The sequence below is a fragment of the Triturus cristatus genome, chromosome 7, assembly GCF_964204655.1.
Source record: "Triturus cristatus chromosome 7, aTriCri1.1, whole genome shotgun sequence".
Taxonomy (NCBI): Eukaryota; Metazoa; Chordata; class Amphibia; order Caudata; family Salamandridae; genus Triturus; species Triturus cristatus.
The window spans coordinates 212,723,363-212,740,320 of record NC_140590.1 but is presented as its reverse complement, the minus strand read 5'-3'; the positions used below and the strand labels follow the sequence as shown (position 1 = coordinate 212,740,320).

Here is a 16,958-nt window from a genome sequence, read left to right as displayed (position 1 = left end):
GAAAGAGCTCTCCAACCCCAACGCAGGAAACAACGACATCACCCCATCACAAGACCTCTGCAACTCCCTCGCCTCATACTTCCACAACAAGATCACGGACATACACAGCAGTTTCAACAACCAACCAACGCACACCACGGCCGACCAGCCACCCCCCCCCACCACCACCCTCCACGCCTGGACCCCGATCAGCACAGAAGACACCATCCGCACGATGAACTCCATCCACTCCGGATCACCAACCGACCCCTGCCCTCACCACGTCTTCAACAAGGCCGACGCTGTCATCGCACCCCACCTGAGAGACATCATCAACACATCCTTCGACACCGCCATCTTCCCTGAAAGCTGGAAACACGCCGAACTCAGCGCTCTACTCAAGAAACCAACAGCGGACCCCACCGACCTCAAGAACTACCGCCCCATCTCGCTTCTCCCGTTTCCAGCCAAAATCATCGAGAAGACCGTCAACAAGCAGATGGCCGCCTTCCTCGAGACGAACGGATCCCTCGACCCCTCACAGTCCGGCTTCCGAGCCAAACACAGCACCGAGACCGCCCTCATCGCCGCCACAGATGACATCCGAGCCCTGATGGACAACGGAGAAACAGCGGCCCTCATCCTCCTAGACCTCTCCGCGGCATTCGACACGGTCTGCCACCGCACCCTAATACGGCGCCTCAGCAACATCGGAATCCAGGACAAGGCGCTGGAATGGATCATCTCCTTCCTCAACGGAAGAACACAGCGAGTCCGCCTACCACCGTACAAGTCAGAGGCCTCCGAAGTCATCTGCGGCGTCCCCCAAGGATCATCCCTGAGCCCCACCCTCTTCAACGTCTACATGAGCCCCCTCGCGGCCATCGTACGCAAACACCACCTCAGCATCATCTCCTACGCCGACGACGCACAGCTGATCCTCTCCCTGACCAACGACCCCGCCGCCGCCAGAGCCAACCTGCACGAAGGGATGAAAGAGGTAGCCGAGTGGATGACGACCAGCCGCCTGAAACTGAACTCGGACAAGACGGAAGTCCTCATCCTGGGCCCTTCACCCTCCGCCTGGGACGACTCCTGGTGGCCCCCCGCCCTGGGCACCGCACCCAAACCAACTGACCATGCACGAAACCTGGGCTTCATCCTGGACTCCTCCCTCTCCATGACCAGACAAGTCAACAGCGTCTCCTCGGCGTGCTTCAACATCCTACGCATGCTACGGAAGATCTTCTGGTGGATCCCCACAGAGACCAGGAAGACCGTCACCCAGGCCCTCGTCACCAGCCGACTGGACTACGGCAACGCCCTCTACGCCGGGACCACCGCCAAGCTCCAGAAGAGACTCCAGCGGATCCAAAACGCCTCAGCCAGACTCATCCTCGACATCCCACGATCCAGCCACATCTCCGGACATCTGAGAGGCCTTCACTGGCTCCCCGTCAACAAGAGAATCACATTCCGCCTCCTCACCCACGCACACAAAGCCCTACACGACCAAGGCCCGAGCTACCTCAACAGCCGAGTCAACTTCTACGCTCCCAAACGCCACCTCCGATCAGCTAACCACGCCCTCGCCGCTGTCCCCCGCATCCGAAGAGCGACTACAGGAGGAAGATCCTTCTCCTACCTGGCCGCCAAGACCTGGAACTCCCTCCCGTCCGACCTGCGCCTGACCCAAGACCACCTCTCCTTCAGGAAGAAGCTGAAGACCTGGCTGTTCGAGCAGTAGCGGCACCACCCCTCCCCAGCGCCTTGAGACCCTACGGGTATGTAGCGCGCTCTATAAGTGTCACTGATTGATTGATTGATTGACCCGCTCACCTTGCACTCACAGTGATCACTCTGCACTCAAAATGCACTTGTCCTGCTCACACTATACCTCAACCTGCAGTCACACGAGTACACTACTCATCCTGCACTCATGTGACACTTCACTCACCTGTCCACCTCACTACTCAATATGCAACTCACTCAAACAAGCCCATCAGTAATCATACATTCATTCATCCCATTCTGAACTTGCATCCGCACCCAAAATGAGAGAGGACAGCAAGGGAGTGAGAGAATTTGATTGAAGAGGTCAGGGATGAGGAGAAATGTGAATTGCCGAAGAGAAGTGTGGACACGCAAGAAGTGAGTGTGATCCAAAGGTGAGGGCTTCTGTTAGAACAAAGGGGAGATGTGAAAGAGGAATGGGGGGACTGGAGAGGTGTAAGATACAAATAGACAAAAATTTGAATGAAGAGACGAGGTGAATGAGAAGTGCTGAGGGGCACGGGAGGTGACAGGGCCAGAGAGGCCATGAGATACATGTGAGAGACTGTTAGAGATGAGGGCAGTGAAAGGACAGAATGGCAAGAGGTGATTAAAGGTGAAGTGAGAGGTTGAATGGGGAGAGTTCAGAAGTTGTAAAAAGGGGTGAAAGAAAATGACCTGCAAAGTGAGAGAGGGATCCGGGGTTAGGAGAGGAGAGAGGGATGGAAGGGAGGGGGTGAGAGGAAAGCTGCGTGGGTAAACTGCCTAACTCTGCACATAACCGCCAGGGTTTTAAGGGACCCCTGCTACTCCCGTCCAGGGTCAGGTGAGCTTCTAATGTGGCAGCACGTATTGCTGCAGAGTGGAAGGCCCTTCACAAAGGTTGACTTGAAATCTTTCTGATGATAATTGCTGTATTTTGGTTATAAATGGGTACTGATTGGGTGAAATCTTTCCTCAGCGTTACGTGTGTAACAAATATCAAAATAATGAAGCAATGCTATCCCAAAATACGCGGCATCACATAACCTCATTTACATTTTCATCCCACGCAATTTAGTCAACAGGTTTAGACATTTTTGTCAGGAGGGGGTCCTTGCGCCTCAAAATGTTGACAGGGGGGTCTCGGCATCCAAAAGTTTGAAGACCTCTGCTGTAGATGATCAAGTGATCTGTTGAGCACACCTCGGGTCACGGTCAGTGGAAAGCGGTTGAGGGAGTGTCTCCGGTGGGGGCCACGTCCCCCACGCAACAGACCCGAAAACAGAGCCAGGTGGCTGCCTCCCAGGCTCGCCCAAGGACCCATTGATGGCAGCGTGCGTGCTCCCCCAGATCTAACCGGGAAGGGGGGTGCGCGGCAACGGTAGTGTTGGGCCTGATAGGGAGGGGAGGACGGCCCCGCAATCGGATCACTCACCGCGAGATGGTGATCAGCTGGGGGCCCTGCAGCTGCTTCCTGGACCCCAAGGGGTCGAAACAGGGACAGACTGGCCCAGACGCCATCTCAGGCGGCGTCGAGAAGGTGGCACTAGCTCCTCCCCCAAGTGCACCGGAGCCGTTTTCGCCCGTGTGCCAGCCGCTACAGAGTTTCGAAAGGTCACCGGTACATAACCGCAGCTAGAGGATTCCCCAGGTGCATTTTCACGCCATGGCAGTCAGGATTGCTGGAGACAGACGATGCCGACTGGGATGGCCTGACGGAGCTTCAGAGCCGCGCGGCCAACTTGGTCCGTGCCTTGGCCACGCCCCTAAGAGCTACTAATTCGTAAAAGATCGTACACTCTAGCCACCTCTTTACATGCTAAACCCATAACAGGGATGCTAATCAACTGTCAAACAGATGAGGGCATACTTGATGTGCCCTGCCAGTTCACAGGGCAGATCCTGGATCCTACGCATGCAAGGCACAGACCCAACCCATTGCGTAAAATCAAAAACCAGGCTAGGAGATACTCACGCTCAGGCACTCCAGGCAGTAGAAAATGACTCTACACCATGAAGGGGACGTTCCCATCCCACAAGGAAGAAGCAATAAAAAATAGTCCGTTAAAAAAAAATCTATTGTTGATGCCATTTAAAAAAAATGTACACTTTCCTGAACAGCACTTTTTTCTATTTTGTAAAAAGACACACAAAATGTCGCTATGTTTTGGCTATTTTCTCACTTCTCTCCGGGGGAATCCACAAACACAGGATCTCAAACTTGGTACGGATACTTTTCTTGAAACATGACTTTTTTCAGAATTATTTTTCAATCCCCTTCTATTGGGAACCACGGTAACAACATGTGACGTCAATCTATTACCAAAATAAATATGTAACAAATAAAGGCACAGGTACTCACATCTTATTGCCATTCTGAGTGTTCTTTTAGAGTTTATATTCTCTGTGTATGCAGCAGCGCACTGTAAAGATTTCCCGTGATCCTCTGCCATGGGAGTATAGTACATCTCAGAGACCACCTTCCATCTGCCATTACTGAGGTCTTCAGTATAACTGCGGACATTGCTGTCCTTCCAGTCCCATTTCAGAGTGGGTGGTGAGGATGGGCAGGTGTGAACAGCAGAACAGGTGATTTTAACAGGTATTCCTTCAGTCATCTCTCCAAGCTCACCTAGGGATATCTCCTCTGGGCGATCTACACAAAACATTAAAAGTAGAATTTAGCGCCAGGTATTGGGGTATATGGACAAGTAATATGTACATGCACAAAGACTGTTTAGATCTGTATCTGTCTGTAAGCGAATCAGTTCCAAAACTCCTCATGGGAAATATGCAGTTTTACCTGTTTACAACTAGCCCTGGGCAATGAACTTCTCTCAGAGTTTGATTTGTTAACTAAGTGTAGGGAAGTCAGCTTCTAAACTGCACCTACTAATGCTTTGATAAAGCAACTTTACAAGCAGATAACCAATTCACAAAAGTGAACTTTGATATCAGGCAATGAGAGAGGTGATGATTGAGGGGTCCCTATTAACCTAGGGGGAGGACCAAGCAGATGCTTTGAACACAAAGAGTATATCATGTTAAACGATTCAGCATTGAAACCCTTTCATGAAGCTGCAGTTCAGCTCTTTGTAGAATTTATAGTATTAGCTCTCAGCAAAGGGTTTCAATGCTTTTGTATTTGACTCGTGAGGGACATCTAGTAACGGCTAGTGGAACTGCATCTTGATGTAATAATTTAAATGCTTTTGCATTTGACTCCTGAGGGACATCTAGTAACGAGTCTAACGACTAGTGGAACTGCAGCTTGATTCAATGCTTTTGCATTTGACTCGTGAGGGACACCTAGTAACGACAAGTTGAACTGTGGCACTTTGTAGAATTATTTTGATATTGGATCCTATAATATTTACTGGCCACTGCTAATCTTGTCCCATAATGCTTTGCAGGGCCTTTGGTTGGGATTGTATTTTTGCCCATAATAACTGTGCTTGGGGTGGTCCTAAGAGAATGGGACCCTCACTGAATCATTCAGCAAGATGAGCTCTTTGTTTTCAAGGCATCTGCACGGTTCTCCCCCTAGGTACTCCGCCAACTACGCCCATACTTAATTACAACTCACTCTCATACTGATTCGGTACTGGAGAGTCTAAAAGGCTTTCTGGTTTGATGGCTCTATTGTAGTTTTAACAACTTGATAAATGTCAATAATAACAACAAGGTGCACTGATGATAGGGCCAAGTAAATAGTAAACATCCAAGCAATCAACTGTATGCATTTGACAATCAACTCCATTAATGCCACAGGGGAAAAAATACAGCATAGGATGCATGAATACTGGTCAGGGGAGATACCAGCACGGGGAAAAGTATTAGGAAAAAATACTCAACCCGGTGTTTTAAAATAATCACACAGTTTTACAAAATGTTTAAAATGTTGCAATCGACTACAGTATTCCCACATGATTTGTAGAAAATGTATTTGGACTCTACTTTTTCATGAGCAAACTGCTCCTGCCCGGCAATTGCTTTTTTTGTTTTTGTTTGTTTCTGCGTGGGGAAACTATCCGTTCCTAAACCCACGCCGGCTTTGAGGGTGCTGCCCTTCCCTTGCCACCCTCGAAAGTGGGTGTAGCGCTGAGGTGTACAACTGACCTTGACAAGAGTGGGAAGGACATAGGAAGGGACTTGCGAAAATCATCTTTGCTTGTGCGTTCATAGCAACATACAGCCCTTGAGAATAGTGCAGGTCATGCTGGTTGTTAGCTGCCTTCTGTGTGGTTAATTTTTGGTTGAAAGTATAAAGCAGCGCTCTGCTTGTAAATTATATCACCGCGAGCACCGAGGGTGTCAACAGGGGGTGCACCTCGGACTCTAAAACAGTTTTCCAATATACATATCGGCGCCTGCGTTTACCAAATATAAATATGAAGGCGTCAAGGAGACTTCCGATATCAGCCTTCAGTTCTCGTGTGTTCAGTGGCTCGGGACGTTTACCATCAGAGAAGGTGAGATGCCAGAACCAAGTCTGCCTTACCTGAGACCGTGACTTTATACGTCTCGATCGTTGAGGTGATCGGATCAATCCACGGGTAATAATCATTCGCGTCCTCTCTTCGGACATCGTTTATCCGCAGGGAGCAGTCGCCGCTCTTTAAATCTCCCACAAAGTCCGTGCGGCTGCGGTACTCTGGTAAAACCTTATTGGTAGATCCACTGCTGTACACCCCTGAGGACCCCTTCTGTAGGAACCATTCGATGCTGAGCTCCCCGGGTGCCGCGGGAGTCTCGCTATTGTTGAAGGTGCAGGGGATCACCACGCAGGAGCCCCTCAGGGCCGGGACGGTGAGCCGCAGGGAGTGCAGCGCCTGAGAGATGGAAACTGAAAGGAGAAACAAGACAGAGGAATCACTTACAAACGTTTCAGCAACACTTTTCTGTGTGACACGAAGAGGAGAGACACCCCTCCCTCCCCTGCATGGTCTCCACTGTCGGCTGCTTATCTTTCTGTGAGCACCGTGCCATCCTGAGGGGCGCACAGTGGGGTTGGGCCGGTGCATGCACAGAGAAAGCTCTGGCATCAAAGCCCCATCTGAGGCAGATGCCGCTTCATTAATACTAATATTATCCAGCACCAATATTTTCAATGCTCGCTGCATTACTGCTGCCAGCAGACACTCGGCAGATTTCTCGAGGGCTTGCAGTGCGAGATTAACTATGCCACCCAGAGCCACCTTGTGTGGCTCTGGGTGGCATAGTAAATGTGGATTAACGCAAGGCAGCGCAAGGGAAGGCGTTTTTTAGGTCTCGCTGAGCCCCAGCGCTTGCGCTGGCTCGGAGAGACATTTTATAGTTGGGATTTTTAGAGTGCTGCCTGTGGCCTAAAGCTTGAGTGCACGCGAGCGTGCACGCGCGCAGCCGCCAATCACTGCTGCGCGCGCACCACTCGCGTGCTTGCCACACAGCGCTCCCGTCCAAGCGATCGCGATCACTTTAGCTTTGATCGCGATCGCTATTACTTTCGTTTTCACTGCCGCGCGGCCGTTACTTTTGCGGCCGTGAAAACGAAAGTAATTGCTTGTTTATATTGTGCTAAATACAGCCCTTCTTCTGTTTCTGTGCACAATGCATGTGACTGCCACCCAGTCTGTGGGATTCATTGTTACCGTCCTCCTCGGAAGCATCGGAGACTGGGATTCGACCTCATGATGGATCACCGCATTTGTCAGCAGCGAGCTGTCTGCTCAGCAGGGGACGATTCAGGTTCTTCCCAATATGGGGCACATCCTTGCATTCTGACAGTGCTATCAGCAGGCCCCGGTGCTTTTAATGCGACATCACTGGCACTTAACCTGCAGGACTCTGACATGCTTTAAGAGAACGTAACTGTCACTTCTCAGAAGGACTGCTATACAGGTTACCACGCAGTAACCCAGCTTTTGAAAGGGACAAAGTGGGTTTTAGTGGAGTAAAAAAGCCGCTTATCACTTTGGCTCAGTGCCTTTATTTTTAATTGGCCAGAACCGACACTTTACAACAGAGTTCCTGTTTTTTGAATTCGACAGATCAGGCACTTCCCTGATGGGCTTTTTTTTTTTACTGTTAATTGATCAATACAGACATTTATCTGGAGGGCCCTGATTTTGAATTGGGCGGCAACAACACCTGTGTGTAGAACTGTGCAATTTTAATGGGATTTCAGTGACACTTCTCTGTGAGGCTGGTTTACGTTTAACAAGACAATAAGTGCTATAAAACTTGTCTAGCGCCTTAGTGTGCTTCAAATGGCACAGTGCTTAACATTTCTTTGGAGGACTCTTCTTTTTTTTAATGGGATGGTGCCACTTCCCATCAGTTCTACTATACACCTTGACTACTGTAGCTTTATTGGGCACGGTGGCAACCTTTTCCAGGTCTGTTGGGGCCATCTTGGCCCTCGTCAGCAAAATCCAGTGTTTGAACTGTCAAAGTGCTGGCTGATATTTGTACGCGCATTGCACTCTTAGCAGAACATTTGCCAGCAGGGCTCCTATAATTGTTACTAAAATGACAGCAGTGTTCTCATCAGAGCTCCAGTACTTTAAATGGGTCGGTACTGGAATTTTGATACCTCCAGTATCACAGTACTGGCACTTCTCGGCAGGTCTCATGCATTTTAATGAACCAACACTGACAATTCGTGGTAGAGCCCAGATACTTCAAACTGGGCAGGATCAGTACTGGTTACGTCTTGGCCCCTTTATGGCACTTGCCAGCGGACACCTGTTGCGCTTAGTTCGAGGGCCCGGCACTTTGCTGCAGGGTTGCTATACTGTAATTTGGTCTTTGGTGGGACTTCCATGGAGGCCCTTCCCTTCTTCTAATTGGACAACACGACCACTTCTTTGATAAGTTGCCTTGCTATAAATGGGCCACTGCAGGGACCTCTAGGCGGGGTCGCAGTTCAATCAAAAGGGTAGTAGGGCTCTTCTCAGCAGTGTCCAAACTTAAGTAGGACATCACCTGCACTTTCCGCCTTGTTGTCTGCACTGTGGCACCAGTAGCCTTCTTCAGGCCACTGTCTATTTAAGAGCCAAAAGTGGCGCATCTGATCAGACCCCCAATACTTTGCCCGCACTTCACATTAGGATCCACATATACTTCATGGTTTGAGACCAGCACTTACGGGGGGAGGGGTCAATACATTTGCCATCGCTAGCAGCACAGACGGTTCCCAACAGTACCTCTTTATTTTTCTCTAGAAGGTACCTGCGCTTGGTCAATAGGGTCTCAATACTTTCAGCAGGTCTGGACAGCAATGCCACTTCTCACCACGTGCCGGTGCTTCTAATTTAACAGCACTGGCGCTTCCGGGCATAGCGCTGACACGTTTAAAGGGACAGTTGCAGCACGGTTCTATATTGCTGTTTTACCTATAATGGGCGAGTCCAATCTCTTCTCTGCAGGGCTGCTATGCTTTAACTGGGACTGCGCCAGCATTTCTCTAGCATCTGAAAAACCACGCGGAAAGATTGAAAGGACCCCCCCCCCCCTAAGCCCCCACACTTCTGAAGAGAAAGAATAGCCATGCAGTCAAAGCACTAACCGGTCCGGACAAGTCGCAGGTCAGTAGTCGTTTGTTTGCCCTCAGACACTCTGCAGCCAGGAGGCACATGGGTGTCTGGGTAAAGGAGGGACCCACTTTGGTATGTTTTGTATACACTTGATTGGCTCTTGGTTAAGGTGTAAGCAGCATGTCAAAAGCACTCAGGTACATAGGAGCTTAAGTGGCAGTGACCCACAGCCCAGGGTCACCACTTTCATGTTAAAATACACTAGCCTGCTTGCCGCTGCACTCCTTTAGCTTGCATTTCCTTTAATTTATTACAGTTAAAAACATCAAGATTTTGTTCAAGACAATATTTTGGGTTTTGTGCATTAGAAAACACAGTATTGCTTTACATGCATGTGCTGTGATGTAATTTGATTTAATACCTACGGACTCTGCCATGAAAACACATCAATAGGGTATTTTGTTTTCAGTTTTTTGGTGAACTACAGTGTGCAATTTCCAGTGTTTTCAGAAATTCTGAAAACCAGTGGATATCTGTGTTTATACTTTTCGACGTCACACAAATTGCCCAGGGCGTTCCTTGTTTAGAATATACATTGGCAGATAACATCACGGGTAGATCAGCCAGTCCCTTCCTTAACCTGTCCCCCAAGAACCGGGCAGTGATGGTCCTGTCACAGTGCCAGGAATGTACTTTGTAGTCAGCATGCTTGAAGATAGATGGTGGGCCTACTGGGACCCCACTTGAAGTATGGATGCCCTCATTGGGGTTGGTGGTTTGTAAGCATTATGCTTCCACCCCTCTGCACAGCATGCCAAGCTGCAGTCATGGCAAGGAGCACTAGCATGGAGGCAGGAGATGGGGGTGGGTGCTGTTGGGTAGTGGACTTATCCTCATTGAAGAGCTGCACAGCTCTCTACCCCTCCTTCTCCAACACAAGTGCTGTGCCAAACCCTTGTTATTGGTTTTTACTTTGTACAAATATAAATAAGCTGGCCACAGCACTTTTGGTTCATGTTATAAAGTTTGAGATTCTCAACTCTTGCAAGGTGTGTGTGTTTTTTTATTATAATTCCTCTCCTTTCTTCAGACAGTCACTGATTCCTTCATTGTGATTTGGGATTTTCCAGCGCATTTTATATCTGTCTTGTTACTCTTAGGAAACAGCAGTGATCTATCCATTTCAGATACTCTGGGGTTGATTTTTTAGTTATTCTTTCTCTCTTCTGAATTGAGGAGATATTTTGACATTTCTTGCACTTTCTTTTAATCCTAGTATATTCTCTGGTGGGTATGTTGTATTTGACACTCCACGAATGACTATCATAAAGGGTGGAATTCGTTGCATATTAGCTATTGAATATTGTTCATCTAATTTCTGTTTGGAGGGCCAAATAATCCAACCGTTTCCACACATTGTTATCTGTCAGATTCGGAGTCAAGCTATTTTCATTTAGTTCCCGAACATCCATTCATTGACCCTCATTTTCTGGCTACAGGGAGGAGTAGAGTGAGTAGAGTAACAGGAAGAAAATCTCACAAAAATTCTCAATAAAACACGATCATTGATATGGCTAAAGAGATGTTCTCTTCATTTGGATAAGAAGAACTGTTAGGCACTATGTGTACAGAATGTGTCCTGCAGATACGATCAATATTTCGACACTTGTAGCAACCTTCATCCAGAGGTTAGGTTAACACATCACTAAGAGGCCATTGGATCAGTTTGCCCTTAGCACTAGTGACACAAATCCAAGTTGCCCTGTCCAGGATACATTTCCTAGTTCAGTTTTATGTTCCTGTTAATTTTGCATCTGGTGGGTTCTTGTCTGTTTTCATTCTAGCTATCTCATGATCTTTAAGGATGTTCTTATTTTCATTCTAGTTTAAAATTTGTAAGTGTTCCGCACTGAGTGTACGAACGAGCTGTATGGTTTGTTTGCTCAACATGATCTGTTGCTTTTCTTTAGTGTTTATTTGTTGTTCTATGTGGCCTTTTTATAACACTAACAATGAAGACATCCAGAGGTGGGGGGTGGTGCAACCAGACCTTTTTAGGTCGAGCCTAGCGCAGAGCGCATGCGCTGCTCTAGGAAAACAACTTCTTGGAATCACTCAGCATTTTTCACTCGTGCATGTGTTTTTTTCTCCAGCATTTTTCCTATTGGGCTTTGCGCAATTGGGCAAAGGCGGGAGCATGTCCCACCTTTCCCAAGAAATGTATCCGCCCGCGGCCTACGGCTTGCACAGTGTGCCATGTGTTTTGGGTCAGATTTCAAAGGTTGTTTTTAGGTCTCGCCTGACCCAGCGCATGTGCTGATCTGGCGAGACTTTTTGAGAGGGCTCCAAAAAGTGCTACCAGACCAGCCTAGAGCTACAGTGCACATGCACGGGCATGCGCGCCGCGCTTGACCGCGATTACTTTCGCGGCCGCTTTGATGTTTGATCGCGACCACTTTCGCAGCCGCACGGCCGCTTGGCATAGCCAATAGGCCTCGCTTTTGGGGCTTTATAAGTATTTAGTTATGCAACTGTTGCATGGCTAAACACTTATAAGGTCCCAAAGGCGAGACCTATTGGCTATGCCAATGCTTGTCTTTCGTGGAGGGTGGGTGTTCCCTCGCATCCACCCATGTATTTTGGCGCATTCCCAGAGTTACTAATACTAGTGTACCTGGGAATGCGTCACATTGGTCTATCTGCCCTGTATAGGCGCAGAGAGAGGAAATATCTTTATTTCTCCACGTTTTTTGCACTAAGTGAGCTGCATTCTGCGGCATACGTAGAAAGAGGAAAAATCTGCCATGAATTGCTTTTCTGCAGGAAAGTGTCTTCCTGCACAAAAACAATCCTGGGTGAAACACAGCCACCCTTGCACCATGGCACAACGGTACCTGCATTGGCACTTGGTAGCCACAAGTGTGCCAGTGCAAAGGGAGAGCAGGAATGCGCCATCTGACAGTAAATATGGTGCATTACAGCCCTCGTCATTTGACTTGGCACAGCGAGTTGTCTTGCTGCATTGTGCTGCGCTGCGTCTAATCATGAAAAATCTGGTTCTCACTGTTCAGTGCTGTGGTGATGGGCAGTGGAAACATTCATGTGTTTCTCCAATTTATTTCACCTGATTTGTTTACTTGCAGAGGTAAGTGGTAAGACAGCCATAATAAAGCCTATTACAGAGCAGGTAATAACGACTGTGTAGTTATGGTTCAAGCCCTGTTCCATTGAAAATATATATTTTTGCCCATAACTTTGTGCACCATAGTTGTACCTGCACAAAAGTTGGCACTCACGCATATCATATTTAACTATGGTTTGACATGCCAATTTCCACCAATGTCTATGTTGGGAAAAAAAGGTAAATGTGATGTGAACAAAGAAAAGTTTTTAGTTTAAGATTCTGATGAAAATTGTTCCTTGTAGTAAAGCAGAAGCCACTGAACTGGTTGAGAGGAATGAAAGTTGAATCTTACTCAGAAAGCATGCTTTTGAGGTCTTCACAGACAAACTTTTTTTTTTTTAATATCTTATAAAAATACACGCATACAAGTGCTTTTGATGAGCAGTCATCATCTTTTGGTCTGGTCATTTGTCAATTGCAGTTTAATTCTGACTACTACTACAGCATACAACATGGGGCTAACGCTACAACCCACACCTGCAATTGGTTCTATTCTGTGTGAGTGACAGCATTCTGTCTGTGTACAATGTGTAATTCCCCCATACAATAGTATCAGCACCTGTGTGACAAATTTTTATAATTCTAAAATTGTAAAATGTACTCCTATTTATCTACAAAAGAGCCCCTCCATGCAAAGTAATACAAATATAGTTGGCCTAAAGCATGCTTGTGAGAAAGTGAATTATTAGATGCGTTGGATGGTAAAGTAATAAGGTCACTATCTTGTTAGGTCCAGTTAAAGTTTCAATTATTTAAACCTTAGCTCAACTTCTGGTATCTATGGCACTTAGGAAACAAGCTGAACTTGGAGAAATGTTTAAAGCATTTAAAAATTCCAAACTGTTAAAAAGTTAAAAGCACAGTACATTTAAAAATCTCACTCCAATTTAGAAAAATAGAGAACAATTTAATGAACCAAATTAATGACACCAAAACAAAAAATCCAATAAGCTCAACAGGCGATATGAATTTTAAGCACAATTTCAACCATAATGTAACAGAGTGCGGGTCCGAGACACAATCAAGTTCAACCCAGTCGGAGTCCTTATCTTGGAATTTAGTCTGTGAAATTAAAGTGAAAACACTTCTGCTCGGAAAGGCTGTATCAGAAAAAGTCCTCACAGTGTCAGATAGGCATGGCACAAGGTCGAACTGAAGCCATTCGTTTTGGTAGGATAAGCTCAGAAAAGCACATTTGAAATGTGTGCCTAGAAAAGATGCTGAGAATTGTCTCTTTTTGCATGATCCGCCCCAAGTGTTCGGACTGATGCTGCTGGTTTTGCAATTTTGAGGGTGCACTGAGGCCTGTTAAACAGACAGCAGTGCCAGTGCCATGATCCTTAAAATGTATTTGGCTATTTGTTTCACACAATATTGGCATAGGCTAACTTACTTATAAATTCCTGGTATGTGGTACCAGCGATACCAATGGCCTGTGAGTTAAAGTGTCTCTGAGGGACTGTTGCACTTATTGTGCCATCATGACTGTGACAGGGCAAAGTATGACTTCCAGATCGCCATTGCAGGCTGGCAGAGCAGTTTTCGAATGCTAACTGGACTTGGGCAATTAAAGTAATAGCAATTCCAAACTTTCCTTTCTAATATTCATAAGTTACCCCTATGGGAAGGTTACTGAGCCCTAAAGGTAGGGGGGCATGATATAAGCAAGTTGGACGTGTTTCTTAACTTTACTTGCCCAGACAATAAAAACCCTGCATTGTCGTTTTTACTTTGTAAAGGTTAGTAGTCCCATTGGCAAGGACATGCTGACAACTTAGCAGTGCTAACTTCTCAGTGGCATTACTAATTGTGATACTTGAAGGTACCAATATAATCAATGAATTAAAACACACTTGATGGTCCAGTGAATTAAATGTAAACTTTGCATTAATGGCAACTTTAGTAAGAAACCACTTTACTGACAAAGATTTTCCAGTGATCGTTCAAGGTTGCTGGCCACAAGACAGCCTTCAGTCACTCTGGGAGGAGGTGTGTATGACTTTCAGGAAGAAACACAAAGGGTTCTGCCTTTGGAAGAAGTAGGACTGCTCCCTGACAACATGGCCAACCTGGTATGATTCAATTAAAAAAATTAAAAAGAGAGGGACCCCTTAGCCTTGCCAAAGGAATAGGGTACTGTAGGAAAGTAAAAAACACGTTTTTCCTTTGGTTCCTGCACGATCACCCAGTAAGCAAATAAACAGATACACACCTCTACTCACTCATACACATCTTCTCTTATTCAACGAATTCAAACTTGAGAAAAGAGCCCAAACAGAAAACCCGAAATATGTCAAGAGTGGAAATTAGTAGAAATGTTTAAGGACTCTTTGTTTTTTTTATAATCAATTGTATTGAGTTTTGAATGTAACAAGGAAAACCGCACCATTCAGGACTACATCTTAAAGGGTTAGACCAAGGCAAAGACACATCCCATTGGCATAAAAGGTTAGACACACATAAGTCCAGTATCAGCATAGTCACTTTCAATCCAAAGATCATATCAATCCACATTAGTCTTCTATCACTCAAACCCATTTGCCCCACATGCGGCAACATTTCTTGGGACATCCCCTGGCCACATAAAGAGGCCGTTCCTGCGCAGCACACCAGTTCACCCCCCTGCGCTAGCGTGCCACTGTGGGTGCAGTAGTGTTCAACCAGTGAGCTGCAATGTCCCTCTTAGTTACCACCAGTGCTGTATTAAGGAAGAGTTTCTCCGCCCTGTTGCCATCTAGCCCCTCGGTGATGCCCAGGAGAACACGTGTCGGATCAAGAGGAACCTCCCAGCGCAAGACCTCCGTAAGCTCTCCTGTTAAGGACTGTCAGTACCCTTGTATCACAGGGCAAAGCCATGCCATGTGATAGAAGTCTGCAGGAGAGTGGGGGCAGCGGGGACAGAGGGCATCAGGCCAAAGCCCCGCACGGTGGAGACGCAGTGGTGTAAGATAGGCAGCATGCAGGAAGTATATTTGGACCAGCCGAAGCCTTGCCGAGACCGCAATTGCTTCATGGCGTCTCTCCAGTCAGCGTCCTCTAGTGTTCCGAGCCAACCCTCCCACTTGTCCCAGAGCTGAGAGAGGGAGTTTGGGGTATTGTTGGAGAGTGAACGATAAATGCGGGAAATCCCTCCTCTTCCCAAATCACCGGTCATGACCTGGGTGGACTATACTCAGGCAAGGAAGTGCCATCTGGAATATAAGAGCGGAGGGCATGGCGTAGCTGCAAATATCGGAAAAATTGAGAGGTGTGGAGGGAGTGTCTGGCCTGCAAATCCTCAAAGGAGCGTAAGTGGGTTCCACTCCAGACATCGCCCAGCAGGGAGATCCTGATGAGGTCCCAGGGCCGGAACCCTGAAAAGGAAGCAACCTCCCAGAGCCTGGTGCAGCACCATAAGGGGGTATACCGAGTCAGCTTGCCCGACCAGTGGGTATGACGCAGTGAGGCCCGCCAGGCCAGGAGTACACCATGCGTGACCTCAGGGAGAGCCTGAGGACCAACGTCTCCATACAGCATCCCCTGAATAGAGGAGAAGCCCAAGGTGTGTAGTTCCAGACGATATGCCAGGTCGGACCAGCCGCCGTTAAACCAGTTGTGAACCGTGAGGAGCCGAGTCGCTAAATAGTAGAGATAGAGGCTCATCATCCCAAGACCCCCATCAAAAGGTGGGATCCTCCATTGGGCCAGGGCCAGCCTGGGCCTCCACCCCCACCATAAAAACTTGGTGGCCAGACCGTCCATTTCACAGAACCAAGATCTAGGAAAGGAGAGGTGTATATTTTGGAGCATATAAAGAAAGCGAGGCAAAATCATCATTTTAAAAAGGGCTATCCTGTCGAGAGGGTTTAAGGGCAGCGTACGCCATTTAAGATCAGCGTGTACCTGCTTAACCAGTGGGATGTCTTTCACTGACCATGCAAGGTCAGGGAGAAGGGCTACCCAGATTCCCAAGTACTTGAAGGACTGCCGTCGAAGGGGAATCGTCGACTGCCACTCAAAGCACTCACGGGACAAATGAAGAGGGACCAAGACGGACTTGGCCGGGTTGAGCCAAAGGCCGGAGGTGCACTCAAAAAGGTCCAGTGCTCAGAGGCATATGGGCCCCGATTGGGCCGGGTCAGCCAGAAACAGCAGTACATCATCTGCATAGAGCGCAATCTTATCCTCTTCCAAGCCGGGCCACCTCCATCCAGTGAGGGAGTGATCAGATCGAATAAGACAGGCAAGGGGCTCCATTGTCAAGGCGAATAGGATCGGTGAGAGGGGGCATCCCTGCCTCGTACCTTGCCTAATGGGAAGGGGACGAGATAGAGCTCGGTTGACAAGGACCTGCGCCCGGGGCTGATAATAAAGCACCTTCACCAAGTTGCGAAAAGGATTTGCAAAGCCCATCTGCTCCAAAACTGCCTCCAGATAGCCCCAATCAACCGAATCAAAAGCCTACTCAAAATCTACAAGGAGAGACAAGTAGGGGGACAGCAAGTGCTGGTTCGCAAGAGCAAGGTGAAGGCGTCGAAGACAGT

The 16,958-nt window shown here is 47.7% G+C and overlaps 1 protein-coding gene across 3 annotated transcripts in view; it reads right to left on the bottom strand.

Moving 5' to 3' along the window:
• LOC146809243 (sialoadhesin-like) overlaps window positions 1-16,958 on the bottom strand; it is a 506,671-nt gene that overhangs the window by 334,775 nt on the left and 154,938 nt on the right. For all 3 annotated transcript variants that reach the window (XM_085616069.1, XM_085616068.1, XM_085616071.1), the window contains exons 3-4: window positions 6,236-6,580; window positions 4,097-4,390 (exon numbers count right to left, since the gene is read on the bottom strand). In XM_085616069.1, coding sequence (XP_085472195.1) covers window positions 4,097-4,390; window positions 6,236-6,580 — 639 coding nt within the window. The remainder of the gene's footprint in view (window positions 1-4,096; window positions 4,391-6,235; window positions 6,581-16,958) is intronic.